The sequence below is a fragment of the Rana temporaria genome, chromosome 1, assembly GCF_905171775.1.
Source record: "Rana temporaria chromosome 1, aRanTem1.1, whole genome shotgun sequence".
NCBI classification, from domain to species: domain Eukaryota; kingdom Metazoa; phylum Chordata; class Amphibia; order Anura; family Ranidae; genus Rana; species Rana temporaria.
Window position 1 is genome coordinate 689,826,899 of NC_053489.1, and position 22,874 is coordinate 689,849,772.

Genomic DNA, 22,874 nt, shown 5'->3' on the forward strand with positions numbered 1-22,874 from the left:
AAATAAGGAGCTAGCTGCAGACGGGTCATTAACATGTCAATAGCTTGTACACATGAATCCATTTTACCTCTAACCCACAATTTAACCAAGCAGGGAGAATTACACTGACATATCCTTCACAATGGCCCCCCTTTTTCTCCCTGCTCCGGCAACCCGGTTGGACCTTCCCTGGTCCAGTAGGGTTGACGGGTTCAGAGCTTTCAGTCCGATGTTAACTCCGTTTGGCGTGACTGACCTCCATTGGTAACTGCTTCCGACTCAGGTATGCCACCGGATTGTCAGATCACACGCCGGTCAGTCCCCAAGTCTTTGTGAGATCTGCAAAGTCACCAGAAGTCAGTGTGAAGACGGCGAATGGGTCTGTGCGCCGCCGTCTAGGTGTCCCGCTATGGGAGGGGGCAGGTTATGGCTCTGAAGTGACAATCACAGGAGATTCATAAAAAGGAAAAGTTATATTTGTTGAAATGCTGTTGCACTGGTGCTCAGAGTCCGGGGGGGAGGGGAATCAGAGCCCCATAAGGTCAGCCACCCCCTGCTCCCTCCGCAGCCGCCGGTTCTCCTCTTGGAGCTTCTCCAGCTCCATCTCCAGTTCATGGAGCCTGGGGGGGTCGGCCTGCTGTGACCTCAGGCGGTTGTTCTCCTCCTCCATGCGGCTTATGCACTCCTCCAGCTCTATGTACTCACGGATCAGCTCCTGCTTGCTCATGTCCTGCAGGCTTTCCACGTGGTCCTTCATCATCAGGAACTGGGTGGTGGTGTAAGGGGCCACCGGTGGGCCCTTGGCGAACATCTCGGCCCGCATTTGGGGCGCCCGCTGCGATTCCATCTCCTCCAGTCGCTTCTTCTCCTCCCAGGTCCGCTGGTTATATGACTTCCAGGACCTCTTCTTCTTGGAGGGTTGCTGGCGGTGCCTCTTTCTGCCCAGCTCCCTCCAAGGCCCCTCCGGCTCATGGCTGTCGCCCATGACCAGCTGACAATGGTGTTCCCTGTTGTCCGTAATAACAGATTGTACCATGAGGGCTTCGTAAGGGGTGCCCAATGGTTCTCCCTGACCCAGCTCCTGGGGATCCCAAGCCGAGTCTACACAATGGGCTGCTGCTGGTGGGCGGTACCCAGGTTGAGACCAATTTGATCTGGTGTTGTCATTCAGGGGGCAATTCTGCTTGAAGTGACCCAACTGTTTGCACCGGAAGCAGCGTTGTTCGTTGTCCTCCTGGCGTGGATAGCGAGGGCTAGATGTCATCGGTCTGTTAGGTGGTTGGTATCTAGCGGCTGGTGGGTGTGAGGGCGCCGTTGGTCGTGGAGGTTGTACCCGTGGTGTGACCTGGTTTGTCTTGCGAGTATCCGCATATTCATCCGCCAACTTCGCGGCCTCTGGTAGAGTCATGGGCCTGCGATCTCTCACCCAATCTTTGACATCCGTCTGGATGTGATTGTAAAATTGCTCCAGGAGCATTAGTTGCAAAATGTCCTCTGCGGTGGTGGCCTGGCTGCTGTTAACCCAGTTAGAGGCCGACAGGGATAACTGGCATGCCCATTCCGCGTAAGAGTCTTTCGTGGTTTTGCGTGAGTCCCTGAACTTCTGTCGGTGGGACTCTGGGGTTACTGCATAACGAGCCAGGAGCGCTTCTTTAACCCTGGCGTAGCTATGGATATCCTGATCTGGCACGGTCCGGAAAGCATCAGAAGCTTTGCCTGACAGTTTGCCTGACAATATTGCGACCCACTCTCCTCTAGCTATTCGCTGCAGGTTACATTGTCGCTCAAAGTCTGCCAGGTAGTTATCAATTTCACAGTCCTTTTCATCAAAAGCTTTAAAAGCGCTAAACGGAATCTTCCTTGCGTCTGCTGTGCTGTACTCACTGTTTGGAGAATGTGCGGCTGCTTGTTGGACTGCTGCCAGTTTTAACTGTAGTTCTGCGTCTCTTATTTGTTTAGCCTCCTGTAGTTCTGCGTCTCTTATTTCTTTGTCTCTTATTTGTTTAGCCTCCTTCGCTAACAGGTCCATCACTTTCAGCACCACATCCGGCGTTGGGTTCGGGCCGAACCACGCTAGCTTCTCTCTCATTAGCTTGTTGGTTGATGACTCCTCCTGAATCACTGGTGTCTCCATCTCTTGTACTGCTGGCGTTGCTGCAATCCCGTCCTCCTGGTCTAGCTCCATTAATTCTGCTATGATGACCCGCTTGGTTTTGTTGCTAGCAATCCTTCCACGAACTTCCAGTAGTTCTTTCAGTGTATTTCTTTTAAGCAGGGTGTAGCAGCCTTCCATTCACTGTTCCCAGTGTCTGCTTGGAGTCCTGGTGTAAGGGAGAGTAGAAGGGAAAATCCCTCTGCTGCCATCCAATTGTGACGGTATCGGTATGATATCCACGTCAAGCATTCCCTTCCCTCCATACAAGAACATCACAGGATCATCACACATGAGTCAAGACTGAATGCTGGAACCAAGACTGATTTATTGGCAGCTTGCTGCTGGTTATAAATACAGTTTTACAAGCTAAATCCTTAATCAAGGAACAATGGGAGCTCCACCCCCTTTTCACCCACTCTGGAGTTTCTCATACAGAATATAGCCAGACAATTCGAAGCCGACCTGAGACACATTTTCTTTAAATAATGACATCAGGGAAGTTAATTACAAGGTGTACAGAACACATTAGCTGGGCAGCCTGGCACCGCATAATGAAGCAATCAGAATACATTACATGAGTCACCTCTAATCACAGTAACAGGATTAACATCCCTTTGAAATAAGGAGCTAGCTGCAGACGGGTCATTAACATGTCAATAGCTTGTACACATGAATCCATTTTACCTCTAACCCACAATTTAACGAAGCAGGGAGAATTACACTGACATATCCTTCACATACACCTTTCCATCCACTCCAGAAGAGACGCTGTATTGTCCTCATTCAGGGAATTATTCCAAGCCTCGCTCTCGGCGTTCATCACATTGTTCTCCATCATTGGAGAATCATCTGCTCTCTCCATGGGATCAGAGGCTGAACTGATCTCTTTTCCATCCTCTGACTGGAAGAAGCAAACAAAACCCCCCGGCCTCCTCTATGGGCCATAATCAGTGGGTAGGAGGCAAGCCCCCCCCCTCCAAAAGCCCCTGTCCTGGTTGGGTTTGTCACAACCAGATACTTTGGGGGCCAACATGCCATAATGACTAAATACTGGGGGGAAACATGCTGTAATGACCAGGTACTTGGGGGGGGGGGGGGGGGGGCAACATGCCGTAACGACTAGATACTTGGGGGGGGCAGGGAGCAATGTGCTGTAATGACTAGATACGTGGGGGGGGGGGGGCAAAATGCGTAATGACCAGATACCTGGCCTTGTGAATGCAGTGTGTGGAATCATGGTGAAGATTGGACAGTCCCGGGTAATGGAGTGCCATCTGGTGTTGTCTCGGGTCTCTGGTTAGGGAGTGTCGTCTCATGGTGAAGATTGGATAGTCGTGGTCAGTCTCTGGTTAGGGAGTGTTGTCTCGTGGTGTTGTCTCTGGTTAGGGAGTGTTGTCTCGTGGTGTTGTCTCGGGTCTCTGGTTAGGGAGTGTCGTCTCATGGTGAATATTGGACAGTCATGGTCAGCCTCTGGTTAGGGAGCGTCGTCTCATGGTGAAGGTTGGACAGTTGTGGTCAGTCTCTGGTTAGGTAGTGTTGTCTCATGGTGAAGGTTGGACAGTTGTGGTCAGTCTCTGGTTAGGTAGTGTCGTCTCATGGTGAAGGTTGGACAGTTGTGGTCAGTCTCTGGTTAGGTAGTGTTGTCTTGTGGTGTTGTCTCTGGTTAGGGAGTGCTGTCTTGTGGTGTTGTCTCTGGTTAGGGAGTGCTGTCTTGTGGTGTTGTCTCTGGTTAGGGAGTGCTGTCTCGTGGTGTTGTCTCGGGTCTTTGGTTAGGGAGTGTCGTCTCATGGTGAAGATTGGATAGTCGTGGTCAGTCTCTGGTTAGGGAGTGCTGTCTCGTGGTGTTGTCTCGGGTCTCTGGTTGGGGAGTGCTATCTCGTGGTGTTTTCTCGGGTCTCTGGTTAGGGAGTGCTGTCTCGTGGTGTTGTCTCGGGTCTCTGGTTGGGGAGTGCTGTCTCGTGGTGTTGTCTCTGGTTAGGGAGTGCTGTCTCGTAGTTTTGGCTCGGGTCTCTGGTTGGGGAGTGCTGACTCGTGGTGTTGTCTCGGGTCTCGGGTCTCTGGTTGGGGAGTGCTGTCTCGTGGTGTTGTCTTTGGTTGGGGAGTGCTGTCTCGTGGTGTTGTCTCTGGTTAGGGAGTGCTGTCTCGTAGTTTTGGCTCGGGTCTCTGGTTGGGGAGTGCTGACTCGTGGTGTTGTCTCAGGTCTCTGGTTGGGGAGTGCTGTCTCGTGGTGTTGTCTCGGGTCTCTGGTTGAGGAGTGCTGTCTCGTGGTGTTGTCTCGGGTCTCTGGTTGGGGAGTGCTGACTCGTGGTGTTGTCTCGGGTCTCTGGTTGGGGAGTGCTGACTCGTGGTGTTGTCTCGGGTCTCTGGTTGGGGAGTGCTGTCTCGTGGTGTTGTCTCGGGTCTCTGGTTGGGGAGTGCTGTCTCGTGGTGTTGTCTCGGGTCTCTGGTTGGGGAGTGCTGTCTCGTGTCTCTGGTTGAGGAGTGCTGTCTCGTGGTGTTGTCTCGGGTCTCTGGTTGGGGAGTGCTGTCTCGTGGTGTTGTCTCGTGTCTCTGGTTGAGGAGTGCTGTCTCGTGGTGTTGTCTCGGGTCTCTGGTTGGGGAGTGCTGTCTCGGGTCTCTGGTTGGGGAGTGCTGTCTCGTGTCTCTGGTTGAGGAGTGCTGTCTCGTGGTGTTGTCTCGGGTCTCTGGTTGGGGAGTGCTGTCTCGTGGTGTTGTCTCGGGTCTCTGGTTGGGGAGTGCTGTCTCGTGTCTCTGGTTGAGGAGTGCTGTCTCGTGGTGTTGTCTCGGGTCTCTGGTTGGGGAGTGTTGTCTTGTGGTGTTGTCTTGGGTCTCTGGTTAGGGAGTGCTGTCTCGTGGTGTTGTCTTGGGTCTCTGGTTAGGGAGTGCTGTCTCGTGGTGTTGTCTCGGGTCTCTGGTTGGGGAGTGCTGTCTCGTGGTGTTGTCTCGGGTCTCTGGTTGGGGAGTGCTGGGTCTCTGATGATGAAGTGTATGAGAAGAGGGATGGATCCCTTGTTGTCATACACACAGGAACTGGCTGAGCCGGTTTATCGCTGACCTTTTGTTCAGGGTTTTCCCTCACCTCAGCCGGCACAGTTTATCTTTTTTTGGCTCCCGGAAGGTAAATAATTAAAGCTGAACTCCGAGAAGCTCCAGAAACAAGCTGTGCTCCTTCTTTTATACCGGCCGGTTTATTTCTAACTGCAGCTAGTATGAGTACCTGAATCCCCCACAGCAGGATCTGGACTGAGGAGGACAATGTTTGGGTCGTAGGACTGTCTCCTGCACTGACCAGGGGGGACTTTATTCATGTCCTGCTGCTTCTTCATTGACCAATCAACACAATGGAGGTAAGTTCATAGCCAAGCTGCAGTGAGGGATCAATTATGGACTCAGCTTTGCTGTTCACAGGGTCAGGCAGGGACACCGGGGGGGTCCACCAGAGGAGGTTTTCATGGGCCCCCTGCCCAACCCGGGACATTTTCCTGAGACCTCAACTCAGGAGACAAATCCCTGCAACATTGTATCATTCTGTATATCGGATCACTCTCTACATTGTATCATTCTGTATATCAGATCACTCTCTACATTGTATCATTCTGTATATCAGATCACTCTCTACATTGTATCATTCTGTATATCGGATCACTCTCTACATTGTATCATTCTGTCCTTCGGTTGCCCTTCGGTCAACTAACCAAAACCTCCTTCACGTCCCGCTACAAATCTAAAGGAGAACGAACATTTGCAGTCCAAGGAACCCGGCTATGGAACGCTCTACCAACGAACATCCGCATGGAAGAAATCCATTGGGCCCTAAGGAAAAAACTTAAGACCCATCTATTCTGAAGGATCAGGACGACACTGGATGCAAAGCGCCTTGAGGCGATTTAGTTCGCATTTGTAGCGCAATACAAGTTACTCACTCACTGTAGTACATCATGCTTGGTGCTCATTGACCTGGAGATGGTATCAGGAATGGGGTGTAACGGAACCTCTTCCCACTCCACTTGAGTTCTTCCATCAGAATACCGCTTCCTACAGAGTGAACATAGATATCAGATATTATAGCCGCACATTGCAACCAAGAACTAGGCAGGACTCGTTTCTTGTTCAAACTGTTTATTTGAACAAGAATACAGGCTTTTATACACCCCAGGAGGACACCCCCCCCCCTCCCTGATCATATTACCCCAACAATACAACCTGTACACAGGAAACCTAAATACAACAACTGAAATATACTATAAACATTACGTTAACCACCTGGATGACTCGAATGTCTCATTGAGGGTCAGACTTGCCGGCTTCGACCTCAGAAGGTACAATACACGTTAACATAAGTATAAACACAGAACACCTTCAGACAATAGCAGGAGATCCCAGTAGCAGACTGTCCGGCTCCTACATAGAACAGAGGCCAGTGTGATCAGCTCTTTCAATTACCATGATTGGTTCAGAATCAGACAAACCAGTAATAGTCTTTGTAGATTTCCTGGGAGATTTTGTGGATAAATATCTCTGTTCCATCTGAAATAATCCAAACCACATTCTCTGTGTCTATTAAGTGGTGGTCCATCATTAGAGAATGATCTGCTCTCTCCCTGGGCCATGGTCAGTGGGCAAGAAGCTTGCTGCTCCTAGTCCTCTCCAGAAGCCTCCATCTTGGTTAGGTCTGTCACATGGGGCCGCTGCTCCTTGATGACATCACTGTGTTCATCATACTTGGTGCTCATTGACCTGGGGGTGGTATCAATGGGGCCGCTGCTCCTTGATGACAGCACTGTGTTTACACCATATTTGGTGCCCATTGAACTGGGGATGGTATCAGGAATGGGGCACTGCTCCTGGAGGACATAACTGTGTTGCATCATATTTGGTGCCGATTGACCCGTGGATGTTGTCATCCAGGAGCAGTGCCCCATTCCTGATATCACTACATATTTGGTGCCTGTGACGGGAGTCACTTTGGGTGGGGGGTGGGGGGTTTGTGGAACTCGGCTTACCTTGGAGAGCTCTGGAAACTTTGTGTCCAGCTTCCCTGACCCCTCTTATGTGTAAATCCCCCTGTGTTTCTAACAGGTGCACAGGGTGACTGAGAACCCCACTATGGTCTGTACTAATCGGACTCACTGGAATGCTGTGTGTGTGTATTGTCTCCTTGTGTTGTGTACTATTTGCTGTGATGGTTTGGGGTGTGACTGTATTCTATTCTATTGTGGCGTCTGCCTCAAATATTATGGGATGTGTAAGTGTTTGCTGAGGGAGGGGGAATCCTCCAGCAGCCCCCCCCCCCGGCCGATAAGAATGTTTACTGATGAGCAGTTTAAATACACCTGACCTGTGTGTCTATTGTCATTGGACAGTTTAACCCGCCCTGTTTTCCAAGGGTGGGAGAAGTGTCTCGGAGTTGGATATCTGTGTAACATGTGTGATAATCAGTTTGATGTTGTTCACCCTACACCGAAGTATGGCTGGTGATTGGGTAAGCTAAGGGGTCTTGGACGGTGCTGGTTCTGGACAGAGGAAGCATTGACGGCAGACATAGTCGTGTTGAGGACGAGAGTTCTTCACAGTGCCCATTGCCCTGGGGGTGGTATCAGGAATGGGGCACTGCTCCTGGATGACATCACTGTGTTACATCATACCTTGGGGCTCATGGTCCTGGGGGTGGATATAGAAGGATACTGCCGGTGGGGTGATCTGAGGGTCTTCCATCATACTTGATGCTGGTTGGTCTTGGATGACATTGGCTTCTGGTCTAGGACTCTGGTGAAGGACGTCTCAGCCGTGTTCTTCTTGTAATGATTTGTTATATCTTCCAATAAAATAATGATCCGGGGAGTATTGATTATACTCTGATAGGTATGTTACATATCAATCACCACGGCTTCCTCATTATGCATACCAACCTTGTATGTTCTATGTATTGATTATTGGTTTCCATAGACCTGACCACTGACCTAGTATGTTCAATGTATTGATTATTGGTTCTTATAGACCTGACCTAGTATGTTCAATGTATTGATTATTGGTTCTTATAGACCTGACCACTGACCTAGTATGTTCTATGTATTGATTATTGGTTCCCATAGACCTGACCACTGACCTAGTATGTTCTATGTATTGATTATTGGTTTCCATAGACCTGACCACTGACCTAGTATGTTCAATGTATTGATTATTGGTTCTTATAGACCTGACCACTGACCTAGTATGTTCTATGTATTGATTATTGGTTTCCATAGACCTGACCACTGACCTAGTATGTTCTATGTATTGATTATTGGTTTTCATTAGGGTTGTCCTGATACCAGTTTAAGGCCGAGACCAATACCAAGTACCAATACTTTTTTTTTTTTTTAAAGTATCCGCCAATGCCGATACTTTTATTTAATCTCATGTGAAAGTGGCACATGTGTCAGTTTTTTTTTTTTTTTTGTTTCTTTTTTTTTTTACAATGCTTTCTTTTTTTAAGGGATGGTGGGGGGGTGGACAGTGTCAATGTGGTTTATTTTTTGTATTATTCTTTTTTACAAATATGTTTTTTTATTTTATTTTTGAGATATTGGGGGTCTTAACAGACCTCTGACATCTCCCCTTTGAGACAGGAAAAGCGACTAAGGAAAATAAATGGAGAGAAGACAGCGGCTCCTTCCCAATCATAAACTGAAACATCGTAATCACAGGAGGTTACAATGTTTCAGTTATGTGAATGGACAGAGTCGTGATCACTGACTGTCCATTTAGAAAACGAAGGAGCCGGGTTTACCGGCTCCTACCACCGCTCTCCATCCTGACAGATCAAGGGCGATGGTAGCACGGAGGGAAGAAGAGAGGGGGACACGGAGAACGGAGGGTGGCAGCAGCATGGAGGGGGATGCGAGGGAGACGGCAGCATGGAGGGGGACTGGAGGAGGATACGGGAATTGGATTTCTTGAGGGATATTGTTGATAAATATTTCTGTCCCAAGTGAAGGAACCTCTCCAACCCAGTCTACGAGAGGGCCACCATATTCCCTCTCCAACCCAGTCTGCAAGAGGGCCACCATATTCCCTCTCCAACCCAGTCTGCGAGAGGGCCACTGTAACGGTCACCACCGTTTACAATATTCATTCCATCAACCACGACAGCTTATCTGACACTCCAACCATCCAACAGACATCAGACACGATCCATCCCATTTCCCCAGAATAACGAGACCGACAAGCTCTGTTACTGGTTTCAAAATGTATGTATGAATGAACCAATGCTTTTATGGTATCTTAGCTCTCTTATATACAGTACATGCATGTTACAATAATTAAAGAAACACTCCACCCACACACCACACAATGGGGGGGGGGCTTCAATACGCTTTCTCTTAGACAATGACATTCAGTTGAGTTAATTATTAGTCATTATCCAGACAGCCTGTCTCCGTATACAGCTTGACAAGTCACATTCCACATCACCACAGTAGCAGACTTAGTTAGCATCTCACAATGTAATGTCTAGGAGCAGACACAATTAACACATCAAAAGCATGTGTCCCCCCATTGAATGAAAACACTCCATTTGGAGTCAGACTTTAACAACCTGTAAAATCCCAAGATATCCTGCAAAACATGAATTATCATTTCTCAGTCACCCTATGCCCAAAAGGGGCACATGGTGACCCTAGACCCAAGAGTCATTAGTGACGCTGGCACAGGAGTACCCCACATCCTTCAAAAGTCTCTGGGTGTCACAGGTCATTCCGTTACATCTCTCCCCTTTCGGTGGGAGACTAACACAGGAGGGAACCCCAAACGGGTTGACTCCAAAGTTAGTCAGTAGTTCCATTCCTCCCTGCTGGTATCCATACCGTACCCCAAATAAATTGATCCCAACAGAGCATTACTCTCCCAGCCAACCTCTGCCTCTCTCATAGAACATGCCTGCCGCTGGGGAGAGGCTTGGACTGGCCCTTCTCCCTGGAGTCCTTTCAGCCGCTGGAGAGAAGACAGGGTGACAGGGCTCAGTCCATCATGCTGTTGGGGATCTGGGCCAACTGCCCCCCATCCCTGGGGTATACCAGTGGAGACTGAAGTCTCATCCACTACCACAGGAACTCCCTCTCCTGCTAGTTGAGAGCAGAGGCTTGTGGCACTCTGCTCTGCTGCCAGCTCTTCTGCTGGGTTTGCATAAACCGTAACATCCTCTGAACGGTCCATTAAGTCCATACGTTCTGTAATCTGTGGCTGGGGAGATGAGCCAACTGCCCTGGCCCCCTGGAACTCCACACCATCCGCTTCAGCTTTGAGAATGGCAATGTTCAGATTTTCCACTGCTGATTCATCAGCCAGGATTTCACAGTTGTCATCTGAAATTTCCTCATAGTCCCAGGCAACGGGAGCCCCATCCTTCTGCTGAGCAGAGTCTAGCAGCTGTCTGTAGGCGATCTCCAGCTCCCATTCCTGGATGGCCAGAAACTCCAAATCTTCCTGTAACCAGTGCCCTTCCGAGACATTCAATTTTCCCTCTCTGTTCTCCATTATGTCCTCCAAGCGCCACTCCCGATCATCCCCGAAGTCAGGATCACTGGACATCCTCCAATACAACAATCCCAGGCCATCATAGTCATAGCCTTCCATGGGGCTGTCATCCGCTGACCACGGGCACCCTTGGGATACATACCACCGGAGGGCTCTGTAGCTCTCGTCCATCCGCATCTCTGCCCGGATCAGCCTGCTTAACTCGGCTGTCCACTTCTGCTTCAGTTGTTCCCCCAATAACGGCATTCGTACGTCATACTGCGGCCAGTACCCTGGTGTTGCTGCTCGAGAGCTAGCGCTTCCTTCCAGAGTTGGCAACGAATCAAATCCGACTATCCCAGCAGGGCCTCCTCTGATACTGGTCCTCTGTGCTGTATCCGCATCTCTTGTAACCTCCTGAATTCCTCTTCCATAGAGACTGGTATCTGTACCTCTCCTCTCTCTTCAGTTGGTGCTGCTGTGACTTCTGCTACTGGAGCATCTCTTTGATGTAGCCAAGTGGCATCCACAGCCGCTATAACCAGGTCTATGATCTCCGGTGGAGGGTTAGGACCATACTGTGCCAGTCCACGTTTAACAGCCCAATCAAAACTTTCTTCCTCGGTGTCCTGTCTGTTACGCCGGGCCTTTCAGCTCTATCCATTTCGACAAGTTCTGCGATAATGTCCCTTTTCTTAGACCCCTTTCACACTGAAGCGTTTTTACAGAGTTTTAGCTTTAAAAATAGCGCTCTTAAAACGCTCATAAAACACTCTCCATGCATCTCAATAGACCCTTTCACACTGAGTCCTGCAAGCAGCATCTTTGGAGCAGCTTTTGAGCGCTGAAAAAAACGCTCCAAAAACGCCCCTCTCCATTGACATGAATTGAAAGCGCTGTAAAAACGCCTTACCCTTTCACACTGAGGCGTTGAACTGGCGGGGCGTTAAGGGCCCTTTCACACTGGGGCATTTTTCAAGCGCTTTAGCGTTAAAAAAAGCGCCTGTAAAACGCCTGAAAGAAGCTGCATCTGCAATCCCAATGTGAAAGCTTGAGTGCTTTCACACTAAAGCGCCTGAAAAACACCCCAGTGTGAAAGTGGTCTTAGCGTTAAAAAAAGCGCCTGAAAGAAGCTGCATCTGCAATCCCAATGTGAAAGCCTGAGTGCTTTCACACTGAGGCGCTGAGCTGGCAGGGCGTCAAAAAAAGTCCTGCATGCAGCTTCTTTGCAGCGCTTTAGGAGCGGTTAATACACCGCTCCTAAAGCCCCCTTCCCATTGAGGAAGCTTTTTTTAACGCCAAAGCGCCTGAAAAGCGCCTCAGTGTGAAAGGGGTCTTAGCAGCGCTTTACCAGCGTTTTTCGGGCGCTGGCAGTGTGAAAGGCCTCTGAAAGCACTTGGGCTTTCACATTGGGATTGCAGATGAGGCTTCTTTCAGGCGCTTTACAGGCTTTTTTTTAAACGCCAAAGCGCCTAAAAAACGCCCGAAAAACGCCCCAGTGTGAAAGGGGTCTAAGAAAAGTCCTGCAAGCAGCATCTTTGGAGCAGCTTTTGAGCGCTGAAAAAAACGCTCCAAAAACGCCCCTCTCCATTTAAATGAATTGAAAAGCGCTGTAAAAGCGCCTTACCCTTTCACACCGAGGCACGGCAAAAACGCCCTAAAACTTTAGGGTCTTAGCGGTGCTTTACCAGCACATTGGGATTGCAGATGAGGCTTCGCTCGAATAACGCTGCAATAACGCTCGAAAAACGCTCTAATAACGCTCGAAAAACGCTTGAATAACGCTTGAAAAACGCCCCAGTGTGAAAGGGGCCTTACGGTTGCTGACCGGTCTGCCCCGGCTCTCCAGTAAGTCCATGAGGGAAGAGAGCTTCAGCCGTTCATACTGAGCCTCCATTGTCCTGTGTCCTTGTAGCTGTTCTACTGGCGATGCAATCATCCCACTGCTGTACCACCACTGTTTACGATCTTCCCATTCCATCAACCCAAGACAGCTTATCCGACACTCCACAATCCACCAGACAGGACCCATTGGATTTTCCCCAGAAATAACGAAACAGAGCTCTGTTACTGCTTTCAAAATGTATGAATTAACACTTTTAATGGTTCCTTAGCTTTCTTATATACAGTACAAATATGTTACAGTAATCAAAGGAACAAAGACACACTCCACCCACACATCACACAATGGGGCTTCAATCACATTCTTTTAGATAATGACATTCAGAGGAGTTAATTATCCCCAGACGTCCTGACTCCGACAAGTTCCCCTCACCTGTTACACAAAACACATTCCTTTACTAAACATAATTGACATGCTAATTCCCTACCCCTGAAAGGAGACACCTGACCTTTCAGACTTAATCAGTACAATGGACACAACACAGTATTAGCCTCACACAATGGACAATGGAACGTCTTTCAGGAGCCTATTGACCTGTTGTGAGTCAGCATGAAATCACCTGTAATATGTCCAGATCTTCTGCAATACATGAATTATCAGTTATCAGTCACCCTATGCCCAAAAAGGGGCACAGGGTGACCCAAGAGTCATTAGTGACGCTGGCACAGGAGTACCCCCCCATTCTTCAAAAGTCTCTGGGTGTCTTGGGTCATTCCGTTACAGCCACCATATTTCCTCTCCAACCCAGTCTTCAGGAGGGCCACCATATTCCCTCTCCAACCCAGTCTGCAGGAGGGCCACCATATTCCCTCTCCAACCCAGTCTTCAGGAGGGCCGCCATATTCCCTCTCCAACCCAGTCTTCAGGAGGGCCACCATATTCCCTCTCCAACCCAGTCTTCAGGAGGGCCACCATATTCCCTCTCCAACCCAGTCTTCAGGAGGGCCACCATATTCCCTCTCCAACCCAGTCTTCAGGAGGGTCACCATATTCCCTCTCCCAACCCAGTCTGCAGGAGGGCCACCATATTGCCTCTCCAACCCAGTCTTCAGGAGGGTCACCATATTCCCTCTCCCAACCCAGTCTTCAGGAGGGTCACCATATTCCCTCTCCCAACCCAGTCTGCAGGAGGGCCACCATATTCCCTCTCCAACCCAGTCTTCAGGAGGGTCACCATATTCCCTCTCCAACCCAGTCTGCAGGAGGACCACCATATTCCCTCTCCAACCCAGTCTTCAGGAGGGTCACCATATTCCCTCTCCAACCCAGTCTGCAGGAGGACCACCATATTCCCTCTCCAACCCAGTCTTCAGGAGGGTCACCATATTCCCTCTCCAGTCCAGTCTTCGGGAGGGCCTCCATATTCCCTCTCCAGCCCAGTCTTCGGGAGGGCCTCCATATTCCCTCTCCAGCCCAGTCTTCAGGAGGACCACCATATTCCCTCTCCAACCCAGTCTGCAGGAGGACCACCATATTCCCTCTCCAACCCAGTCTTCAGGAGGACCACCATATTCCCTCTCCAACCCGGTCTGCAGGAGGACCACCATATTCCCTCTCCAACCCAGTCTTCAGGAGGGTCACCATATTCCCTCTCCAACCCAGTCTGCAGGAGGACCACTATATTCCCTCTCCAACCCAGTCTGCAGGAGGACCACCATATTCCCTCTCCAACCCAGTCTGCAGGAGGACCACCATATTCCCTCTCCAACCCAGTCTACAGGAGGACCACCATATTCCCTCTCCAACCCAGTCTGCAGGAGGACCGCCATATTCCCTCTCCAACCCAGTCTGCAGGAGGACCGCCATATTCCCTCTCCAACCCAGTCTGCAGGAGGACCGCCATATTCCCTCTCCAACCCAGTCTTCAAGAGGGCCACCATATTCCCTCTCCAACCCAGTCTTCAGGAGGATCACCATATTTCCTCTGATCATTACCCTGTACATGAATAATATTAAGAAGTTTTTTTCGTAGTAAGTAACCCAAGCCTCGCTCTCAACGTCCATTAAGTGGTGGTCCATCATTATAGAATGATCTGCTCTCTCCATGGGCCATAATCGGTGGGTAGAAGGCTTGCCCCTCTCCTGGTTGGGTCTGTCACAATTCCCCCCCCCCCCTCTGACCACATTTACATCCCTCAGATACAATACAGCTCGGTTTGCGCTGTGATTGGATTTTAAGCTGCTCACTGATGAGGTCATCAAGATCTTCCAATTAGGAAGCTCCATTTGTTAGATTCACAGCACTGTGCAATAACCTCATTGGTCCCCAGAGCTGACCCTCCCCTCCAGGAGCTTACAGGAGACCTGTCCATACTAATAGGAATGTGGAACTCTCGGATATCGAGGAGACCTGTACAAAGTCCTTACATCATCAGGGTGGAGGTGTCCCCATCCATGGATATAGAACTCATTGGAAGGACTTGGGTGTGTATTTATAAAAATGTTCAGAGCTATTTGTCCTGTAACACCGCATGTCACTATATGATGGACGCAGGGCACTGATCTGGGGTTAAATAATAGGAGCTTATTGATCCAAGTGTGATTAGAGTAAACTGATCATAGAGAGTATCAGGATTATTGATCATAGAATCGGAGGCTCAGTCTGATGATCTCTGTTTGTCTGTACAGGTGTTGGAGGCCGTGTGACGTCTCACTGAGGAATTCCCTGTCTGGTGATCGGATCTCTGGATCAGCCAGGTAAGAACAAGTCAGACTGGATGGGGAGGAAGAGGGGGACTGATCATAGACTGGAGAATGGAGGGGCAGAGGAGGACTGCTCATAGACTGGAGAATGGAGGGGGAGAGGAGGACTGGTCATAGACGGGAGAATGGAGGGGCAGAGGAGGACTGGTCATAGACTGGAGAATGGAGGGGGAGAGGAGGACTGGTCATAGAATGGAGAGACAGAGGAGGACTGGTCATAGACTGGAGAATGGAGGGGCAGAGGAGGACTGGTCATAGACTAGAGAATGGAGGGGCAGAGGAGGACTGGTCATAGACTGGAGAATGGAGGGGGAGAGGAGGACTGGTCATAGACTGGAGAATGGAGGGGCAGAGGAGGACTGGTCATAGACTGGAGAATCGAGGGGCAGAGGAGGACTGGTCATAGAGTGGAGAATGGAGGTGGAGAGGAGGACTGGTCATAGAGTGGAGAATGGAGGGGCAGAGGAGGACTGCTCATAGACTGGAGAATGGAGGGGCAGAGGAGGACTGGTCAAAGACTGGAGAATGGAGAGCAAAGGAGGACTGGTCATAGACTGGAGAATGGAGGGGCAGAGGAGGACAGGTCACTGGTCATAGACTGGAGAATGGAGGGGCAGAGGAGGACTGGTCATAGACTGGAGAATGGAGGGGCAGAGGAGGACTGGTCATAGACTGGAGAATGGAGGGGGAGAGGAGGACTGGTCAAAGACTGGAGAATGGAGGGGCAGAGGAGGACTGGTCATAGACTGGAGAATGGAGGGGCAGAGGAGGACTGGTCATAGAGTGGAGAATGGAGGGGCAGAGGAGGACTGGTCATAGACTGGAGAATGGAGGGGCAGAGGAGGACTGGTCATAGACTGGAGAATGGAGGGGCAGAGGAGGACTGGTCACTGGTCATAGACTGGAGAATGGAGGGGGAGAGGAGGACTGGTCATAGACTGGAGAATGGAGGGGCAGAGGAGGACTGGTCATAGACTGGAGAATGGAGGGGCAGAGGAGGACTGGTCATAGACTGGAGAATGGAGAGACAGAGGAGGACTGGTCATAGACTGGAGAATGGAGAGCAGAAGAGGACTGGTCATAGACTGGAGAATGGAGGGGCAGAGGAGAACTGGTCATAGACTGGAGAATGGAGGGGCAGAGGAGGACTGGTCATAGACTGGAGAATGGAGGGGGAGAGGAGGACTGGTCATAGACTGGAGAATGGAGGGGCAGAGGAGGACTGGTCATAGAATGGAGAATGGAGAGCAGAAGAGGACTGGTCATAGGCTGGAGAATGGAGGGGCAGAGGAGGACTGGTCATAGACTGGAGAATAGAGAGACAGAGGGGGACTGGTCATAGACTAGAGAATGGAGGGGCAGAGGAGGACTGGTCATAGACTGGAGAATGTAGGGGCAGAGGAGGACTGGTCATAGATTGGAGAATGGAGGGGCAGAGGAGGACTGGTCATAGATTGGAGAGACAGAGGGGGACTGGTCATAGACTGGAGAATGGAGAGACAGAGGAGGACTGGTCATAGATTAGAGAGGAGGACTGATCATAGAGTGGAGAGGTGGAGGTGGAGAGGAGGACTGGTCATAGAGTGGAGAGGTGGAGAGGAGGACTGGTCATAGAGTGGAGAATGGAGGGGCAGAGGAGGACTGGTCATAGAGTGGAGAGGTGGGGGGGGGGGAGAGAAGGACTGATCATAGACTGTAGAGGGAGAGAGGAGGACTGGTCATAGACTGTAGAGGGGGAGACGGTTGTAGTCTGGGAAGGGTGTTCCTCTTTCTCTCGGGTGGGATATGAAATGTGGAGTATCACTTGTACACGACACGCCTGACACGGATTGGGGATTTTATGAGAGGGGCGAGGCTGAGCAGACGGTTATTTGGGGTGACCCGTCTGGAGAAGGGTGTCATTATCTGGGTGATGTGAGGTGAACGGCTCGGAGAAGAACGATGAGGCGGCACAGAACTCGTTGAGCGAGTTGTTGTCTCATACGGGTGGCATGTGCCAATCCTACACTCAGAATCCTCCTTCTGAGGAGTGACATCCCGGGATCCCGACTCACCCGGTGTGGGCAGAACGCTCCGTCCCGGAGACCGGAGAGAAGTCCGGGGACTATCCGAGGTAATGTGGGTGACGGAGGTTCTTCCCGTACATTCTATAGACCTTACTACTCGTCACATGACTATTGTCACCTCTGATAGGAGGAGGGATATCCATGCCGGTCATGTGACCTCTCCAGATCATCCTCATTATACTCCTAGTGATATGTGATGTATACTTTTACACTATATTACCAAAAGTATTGGGACACCTGCCTTTACACACATATGAATAAAGCAAGGTCCATAAAGACGTGGAGGAACTTGACTGGCCTGCACAGAGTCCTGACCTCACAAATGCTCTTCTGGAAGAATGGTCACACATTCCCATAGACACCCTCCTAAACCTTGTGGACGGCCTTCCCAGAAGATTTGAAGCTGTTATAGCTGCAAAGGGCGGAGCCAACTCAATATTGAACCCTCTGGACTAAGACTGGGATTAAAGTTCATGTGTGTGTGTAAAGGCAGGCATCCCAATACTTTTGGAAATATAGTTATATATAGAAGGGGGGGGGGGGTGTAAAGGCAGGCGGCCCTTTTGGTAATATAGTGTATACTCCATGTGAGGGATGGTACGGTGGCGTCCCAATACTTTTGGGAATATAGTGTAAACTCCATGCATGGGAGGGATGGGACAGTGGCGTCCCAATACTTTTGGGAATATAGTGTATACTCCATGCATGGGAGGGATGGGACGGTGGCGTCCCAATACTTTTGGTGACAGGGGAGGGATGGGGGCGTCCCAATACTTTTGGTGATAGGAGAGGGATGGGGGCGTCCCAATACTTTTGGTGACAGGAGAGGGATGGTGGCGTCCCAATACTTTTGGTAGCATGGGAGGGACGGGGGCGTCCCAATACTTTTGGCGATAGGGGAGGGATGGGACGGTGGAGTGATATGGATTTGTGTTGCAGGAATTCTCGGCAAGGACTTTGCTCTCCTGGGTGTGACGAGGAGCAGAGACATCACCCGGCTCACAGTCTGTCGGTGACACTCAAACATGGAGACCAGCCAGCCTCTGATGGACATGTACCAGGGGGCGGTGCCCGGGTTTGGGGTGCCCAGCCACGGGTGGAGGATCTGCCTGGCACACGAGTTTAAGGAGAAGAGTAAACCCTTCCAACTGGAGCACGTCTCCCCCTCCAAAATCCTCCACCACCTACCTATGGGCCTCAGGTAAGAGATTCTCATAGTGTCTGTGTGGTGTCTGGGGGGTTCCCTCTGTGTGGTGTCTGGGGGGTTCCCTCTGTGTGGTGTCTGGGGGGTTCCCTCTGTGTGGAGTCTGGGGGTTCCCTCTGTGTGGTGTCTGGGGGGAGTTTCCTCTGTGTGGAGTCTGGGGGGTTCCCTCTGTGTGGAGTCTGGGGGGTTCCCTGTGTGTGGAGTCTGGGGGGTTCCCTGTGTGTGGAGTCTGGGGGGTTCCCTGTGTGTGGAGTCTGGGGGGTTCCCTGTGTGTGGAGTCTGGGGGGTTCCCTGTGTGTGGAGTCTGGGGGGTTCCCTGTGTGTGGAGTCTGGGGGGTTCCCTGTGTGTGGAGTCTGGGGGGTTCCCTGTGTGTGGAGTCTGGGGGGTTCCCTGTGTGTGGAGTCTGGGGGGGGTTCCCTCTGTGTGGAGTCTGGGGGGGGGTTCCCTCTGTGTGGAGTCTGGGGGGGGTTCTCTCTGTGTGGAGTCTGGGGGGGGTTCCCTCTGTGTGGAGTCTGGGGGGGGTTCCCTCTGTGTGGAGTCTGGGGGGGGTTCCCTCTGTGTGGAGTCTGGGGGGGGTTCCCTCTGTGTGGAGTCTGGGGGGTTCCCTCTGTGTGGAGTCTGGGGGGTTCCCTGTGTGTGGAGTCTGGGGGGTTCCCTGTGTGTGGAGTCTGGGGGGTTCCCTGTGTGTGGAGTCTGGGGGGGTTCCCTGTGTGTGGAGTCTGGGGGGGTTCCCTGTGTGTGGAGTCTGGGGGGGTTCCCTGTGTGTGGAGTCTGGGGGGTTCCCTGTGTGTGGAGTCTGGGGGGGTTCCCTGTGTGTGGAGTCTGGGGGGGTTCCCTGTGTGTGGAGTCTGGGGGGTTCCCTGTGTGTGGTGTCTGTGGGGTTCCCTGTGTGTGGTGTCTGTGGGGTTCCCTGTGTGTGGTGTCTGTGGGGTTCCCTGTGTGTGGTGTCTGTGGGGTTCCCTGTGTGTGGTGTCTGTGGGGTTCCCTGTGTGTGGTGTCTGTGGGGTTCCCTCTGTGTGGTGTCTGTGGGGTTCCCTCTGTGTGGTGTCTGTGGGGTTCCCTCTGTGTGGTGTCTGTGGGGTTCCCTCTGTGTGGTGTCTGTGGGGTTCCCTCTGTGTGGTGTCTGTGGGGTTCCCTCTGTGTGGAGTCTGGGCGGTTCATCTTTGTGGCGTCTGTGGGGTTCCCTCTGTGTGGAGTCTGGGCGGTTCATCTTTGTGGCGTCTGGGGGTATTTCTGTGTGGCCTCCCTGGGTGATGTCTGCGTGGTGTCTGGGGCCCCCTGGGTGATGTCTGCGTGGTGTCTGGGGCCCCCCTGGGTGATGTCTGCGTGGTGTCTGGGGCCCCCCCTGCGTGGTGTCTGGGCCCCCCTGCGTGGTATTTGCATGGTGTCTGGGCCCTCTGTCCTGTGTCTGGGCCCTCTGTCCTGTGTCTGGGCCCTCTGTCCTGTGTCTGGGCCCTCTGTCTGGTGTCTGGGCCCTCTGTCTGGTGTCTGGGCCCTCTGTCTGGTGTCTGGGCCCTCTGTCTTGTGTCTGGGCCCTCTGTCTTGTGTCTGGGCCCCCCCTGCGTGGTGTCTGGGCCCTCTGTCTGGTGTCTGGGCCCTCTGTCTGGTGTCTGGGCCCTCTGTCTGGTGTCTGGGCCCTCTGTCTTGTGTCTGGGCCCTCTGTCTTGTGTCTGGGCCCTCTGTCTTGTGTCTGGGCCCTCTGTCTTGTGTCTGGGCCCTCTGTCTTGTGTCTGGGCCCCCCCTGCGTGGTGTCTGGGCCCCCCTGCGTGGTATTTGCATGGTGTCTGGGCCCTCTGTCCTGTGTCTGGGCCCTCTGTCCGGTGTCTGGGCCCTCTGTCTGGGCCCTCTGTCTTGTGTCTGGGCCCTCTGTCTTGTGTCTGGGCCCTCTGTCTTGTGTCTGGGCCCTCTGTCTTGTGTCTGGGCCCTCTGTCTTGTGTCTGGGCCCTCTGTCTGGGCCCTCTGTCTTGTGTCTGGGCCCTCTGTCTTGTGTCTGGGCCCCATGTCTTGTGTCTGGGCCCTCTGTCTTGTGTCTGGGCCCTCTGTCCTGTGTCTGGGCCTTCTGTCTTGTGTCTGGGCCCTCTGTCTTGTGTCTGGGCCCTCTGTCTTGTGTCTGGGCCCTCTGTCTTGTGTCTGGGCCCTCTGTCTTGTGTCTGGGCCCTCTGTCCTGTGTCTGGGCCTTCTGTCTTGTGTCTGGGCCCTCTGTCTTGTGTCTGGGCCCTCTGTCTGGTGTCTGGGCCCCCTGTCTGGTGTCTGGGCCCTCTGTCTGGTGTCTGGGCCCTCTGTCTGGTGTCTGGGCCCTCTGTCTGGTGTCTGGGCCCTCTGTCTTGTGTCTGGGCCCTCTGTCTTGTGTCTGGACCCTCTGTCTTGTGTCTGGGCCCTCTGTCTTGTGTCTGGGCCCTCTGTCTTGTGTCTGGGCCCTCTGTCTTGTGTCTGGGCCCTCTGTCTGGTGTCTGGGCCCTCTGTCTGGTGTCTGGGCCCTCTGTCTGGTGTCTGGGCCCTCTGTCTGGTGTCTGGGCCCTCTGTCTGGTGTCTGGGCCCTCTGTCTGGTGTCTGGGCCCTCTGTCTGGGCCCTCTGTCTTGTGTCTGGGCCCCCTGTCTTGTGTCTGGGCCCTCTGTCTTGTGTCTGGGCCCTCTGTCTTGTGTCTGGGCCCCCTGTCTTGTGTCTGGGCCCTCTGTCTTGTGCCTGGGCCCTCTGTCTTGTGTCTGAGCCCTCTGTCTTGTGTCTGGGCCCTCTGTCTTGTGTCTGGGCCCTCTGTCTGGTGTCTGGGCCCTCTGTCTGGGCCCTCTGTCTTGTGTCTGGGCCCTCTGTCTTGTGTCTGGGCCCTCTGTCTTGTGTCTGGGCCCTCTGTCTTGTGTCTGGGCCCCATGTCTTGTGTCTGGGCCCCATGTCTTGTGTCTGGGCCCTCTGTCTTGTGTCTGGGCCCTCTGTCTTGTGTCTGGGCCCTCTGTCTTGTGTCTGGGCCCTCTGTCTTGTGTCTGGGCCCTCTGTCTTGTGTCTGGGCCCTCTGTCTTGTGTCTGGGCCCTCTGTCTTGTGTCTGGGCCCTCTGTCTTGTGTCTGGGCCCCCTGACTCCCCCGTCTGTGGCCCCTACCTAACCCACCTCTATCTCATGTCACTGACTTTTTCATAATCTCCCCCCCCCCCTTCCCCCCATCTATGGTCCATGACTCCCGTACCTGTGTGACATGCTGTGTTTTCCTCCATACAGGTACTTGATGTGGTGGTGCCGCAAGACCTACGTAGAGAAGAAGGCTCCATTCATAGACATGTTCAACGCCACGCCCCTCCGCCAGATATACGGTGAGTCCCTCACCCGCCACTCAGTGTGTGTTACCAACATATATATTGATGAAGATAAATGAACCCCACCTTTCAGACTGCTGGAACATTGTGGGAGTTTGTCTCGTAGACTGAGGTGGGGGTGGGGTTTGGAGTAGGTCTCTCCCATTGTTCTATTGTGTCTGTCTGATCATCTCTCGGAGATTAATCTTGTGACCACTTCTGTGTAATGAAGATGATTGTAAACTGCTAATTGGATTGGTGTTTGCATTGTAATGATAATATTCTCAAGAGGGGAGTGTCCTCCTGGGGGGTAAAAAGTACATGTCGGGTTAAAAAAAAAATTCCTTTGGTTCTCTCCCAACATCTTGTCTGTGTACGATGATTGGGGTAAAAAGGGCTGGTGTTGGCTCTCGGTCTGCTCAGAATGGGTTGGAGGGCAGGAGGCGCTGTTTGGCGGAAGGAAGCACCTAGTCGGGGTGCCAGGCCGTTTCGTCGCATTCGCTCCAGGAGGTCTCCTCAGCTTCTCGCTACAGGAGGTCTCCTCAGCTTCTCGCTCCGGGAGGTCTCTTCGGCTTCTCGCTCCGGGAGGTCACCTCGGCTTCTCGCTCCAGGAGGTCTCCTCGGCTTCTCGCTCCAGGAGGTCTCCTCGGCTTCTCGCTCCAGGAGGTCTCCTCGGCTTCTCGCTCCAGGAGGTCTCCTCGGCTTCTCGCTCCAGGAGGTCTCCTCGGCTTCTCGCTCCAGGAGGTCTCCTCGGCTTCTCGCTCCAGGAGGTCCCCTCAGCTTCTCGCTCCAGGAGGTCTCGTCGCATTTGCTCCAGGAGGTCTCGTCGCATTTGCTCCAGGAGGTCTCGTCGCATTTGCTCCTGGTCATGTGCTTTGTGACTGACCAATGGGTTGGGGCTGGAATCCTGATCATGGGTTCTGTTACTGGCCGATTGGTTGGAGCTGTATTCAATAGTGCCACAGATAATCCTGGTCATGGGTTCTGTTTCCGGCTGATGGGTTGGGAGTGGGGACTGTCGTCAATCGTTTCCGGCTGATGGGGGTGGCGCAGTAGGAAGATTGTAATATAGTAAGGGCTCAGTGTGG

The 22,874-nt window shown here is 52.2% G+C and overlaps 1 protein-coding gene across 3 annotated transcripts in view; it reads left to right on the forward strand.

Moving 5' to 3' along the window:
• Positions 1–22,874, forward strand: part of GBA2 (glucosylceramidase beta 2) — a 75,794-nt gene that overhangs the window by 19,233 nt on the left and 33,687 nt on the right. The window contains exons 1-4 of one of the 3 annotated variants that reach the window (XM_040335773.1): positions 5,266–5,481; positions 15,159–15,227; positions 18,239–18,500; positions 21,713–21,804. In XM_040335773.1, the coding sequence (XP_040191707.1) occupies positions 18,325–18,500; positions 21,713–21,804 (268 nt within the window). In that variant the 5' untranslated portion in view covers positions 5,266–5,481; positions 15,159–15,227; positions 18,239–18,324. Of the gene's footprint in view, positions 1–5,265; positions 5,482–15,158; positions 15,228–17,189; positions 17,347–18,238; positions 18,501–21,712; positions 21,805–22,874 lie in introns of those variants that run through there. The other 2 variants (XM_040335772.1, XM_040335774.1) reach the window with 2 other exon arrangements.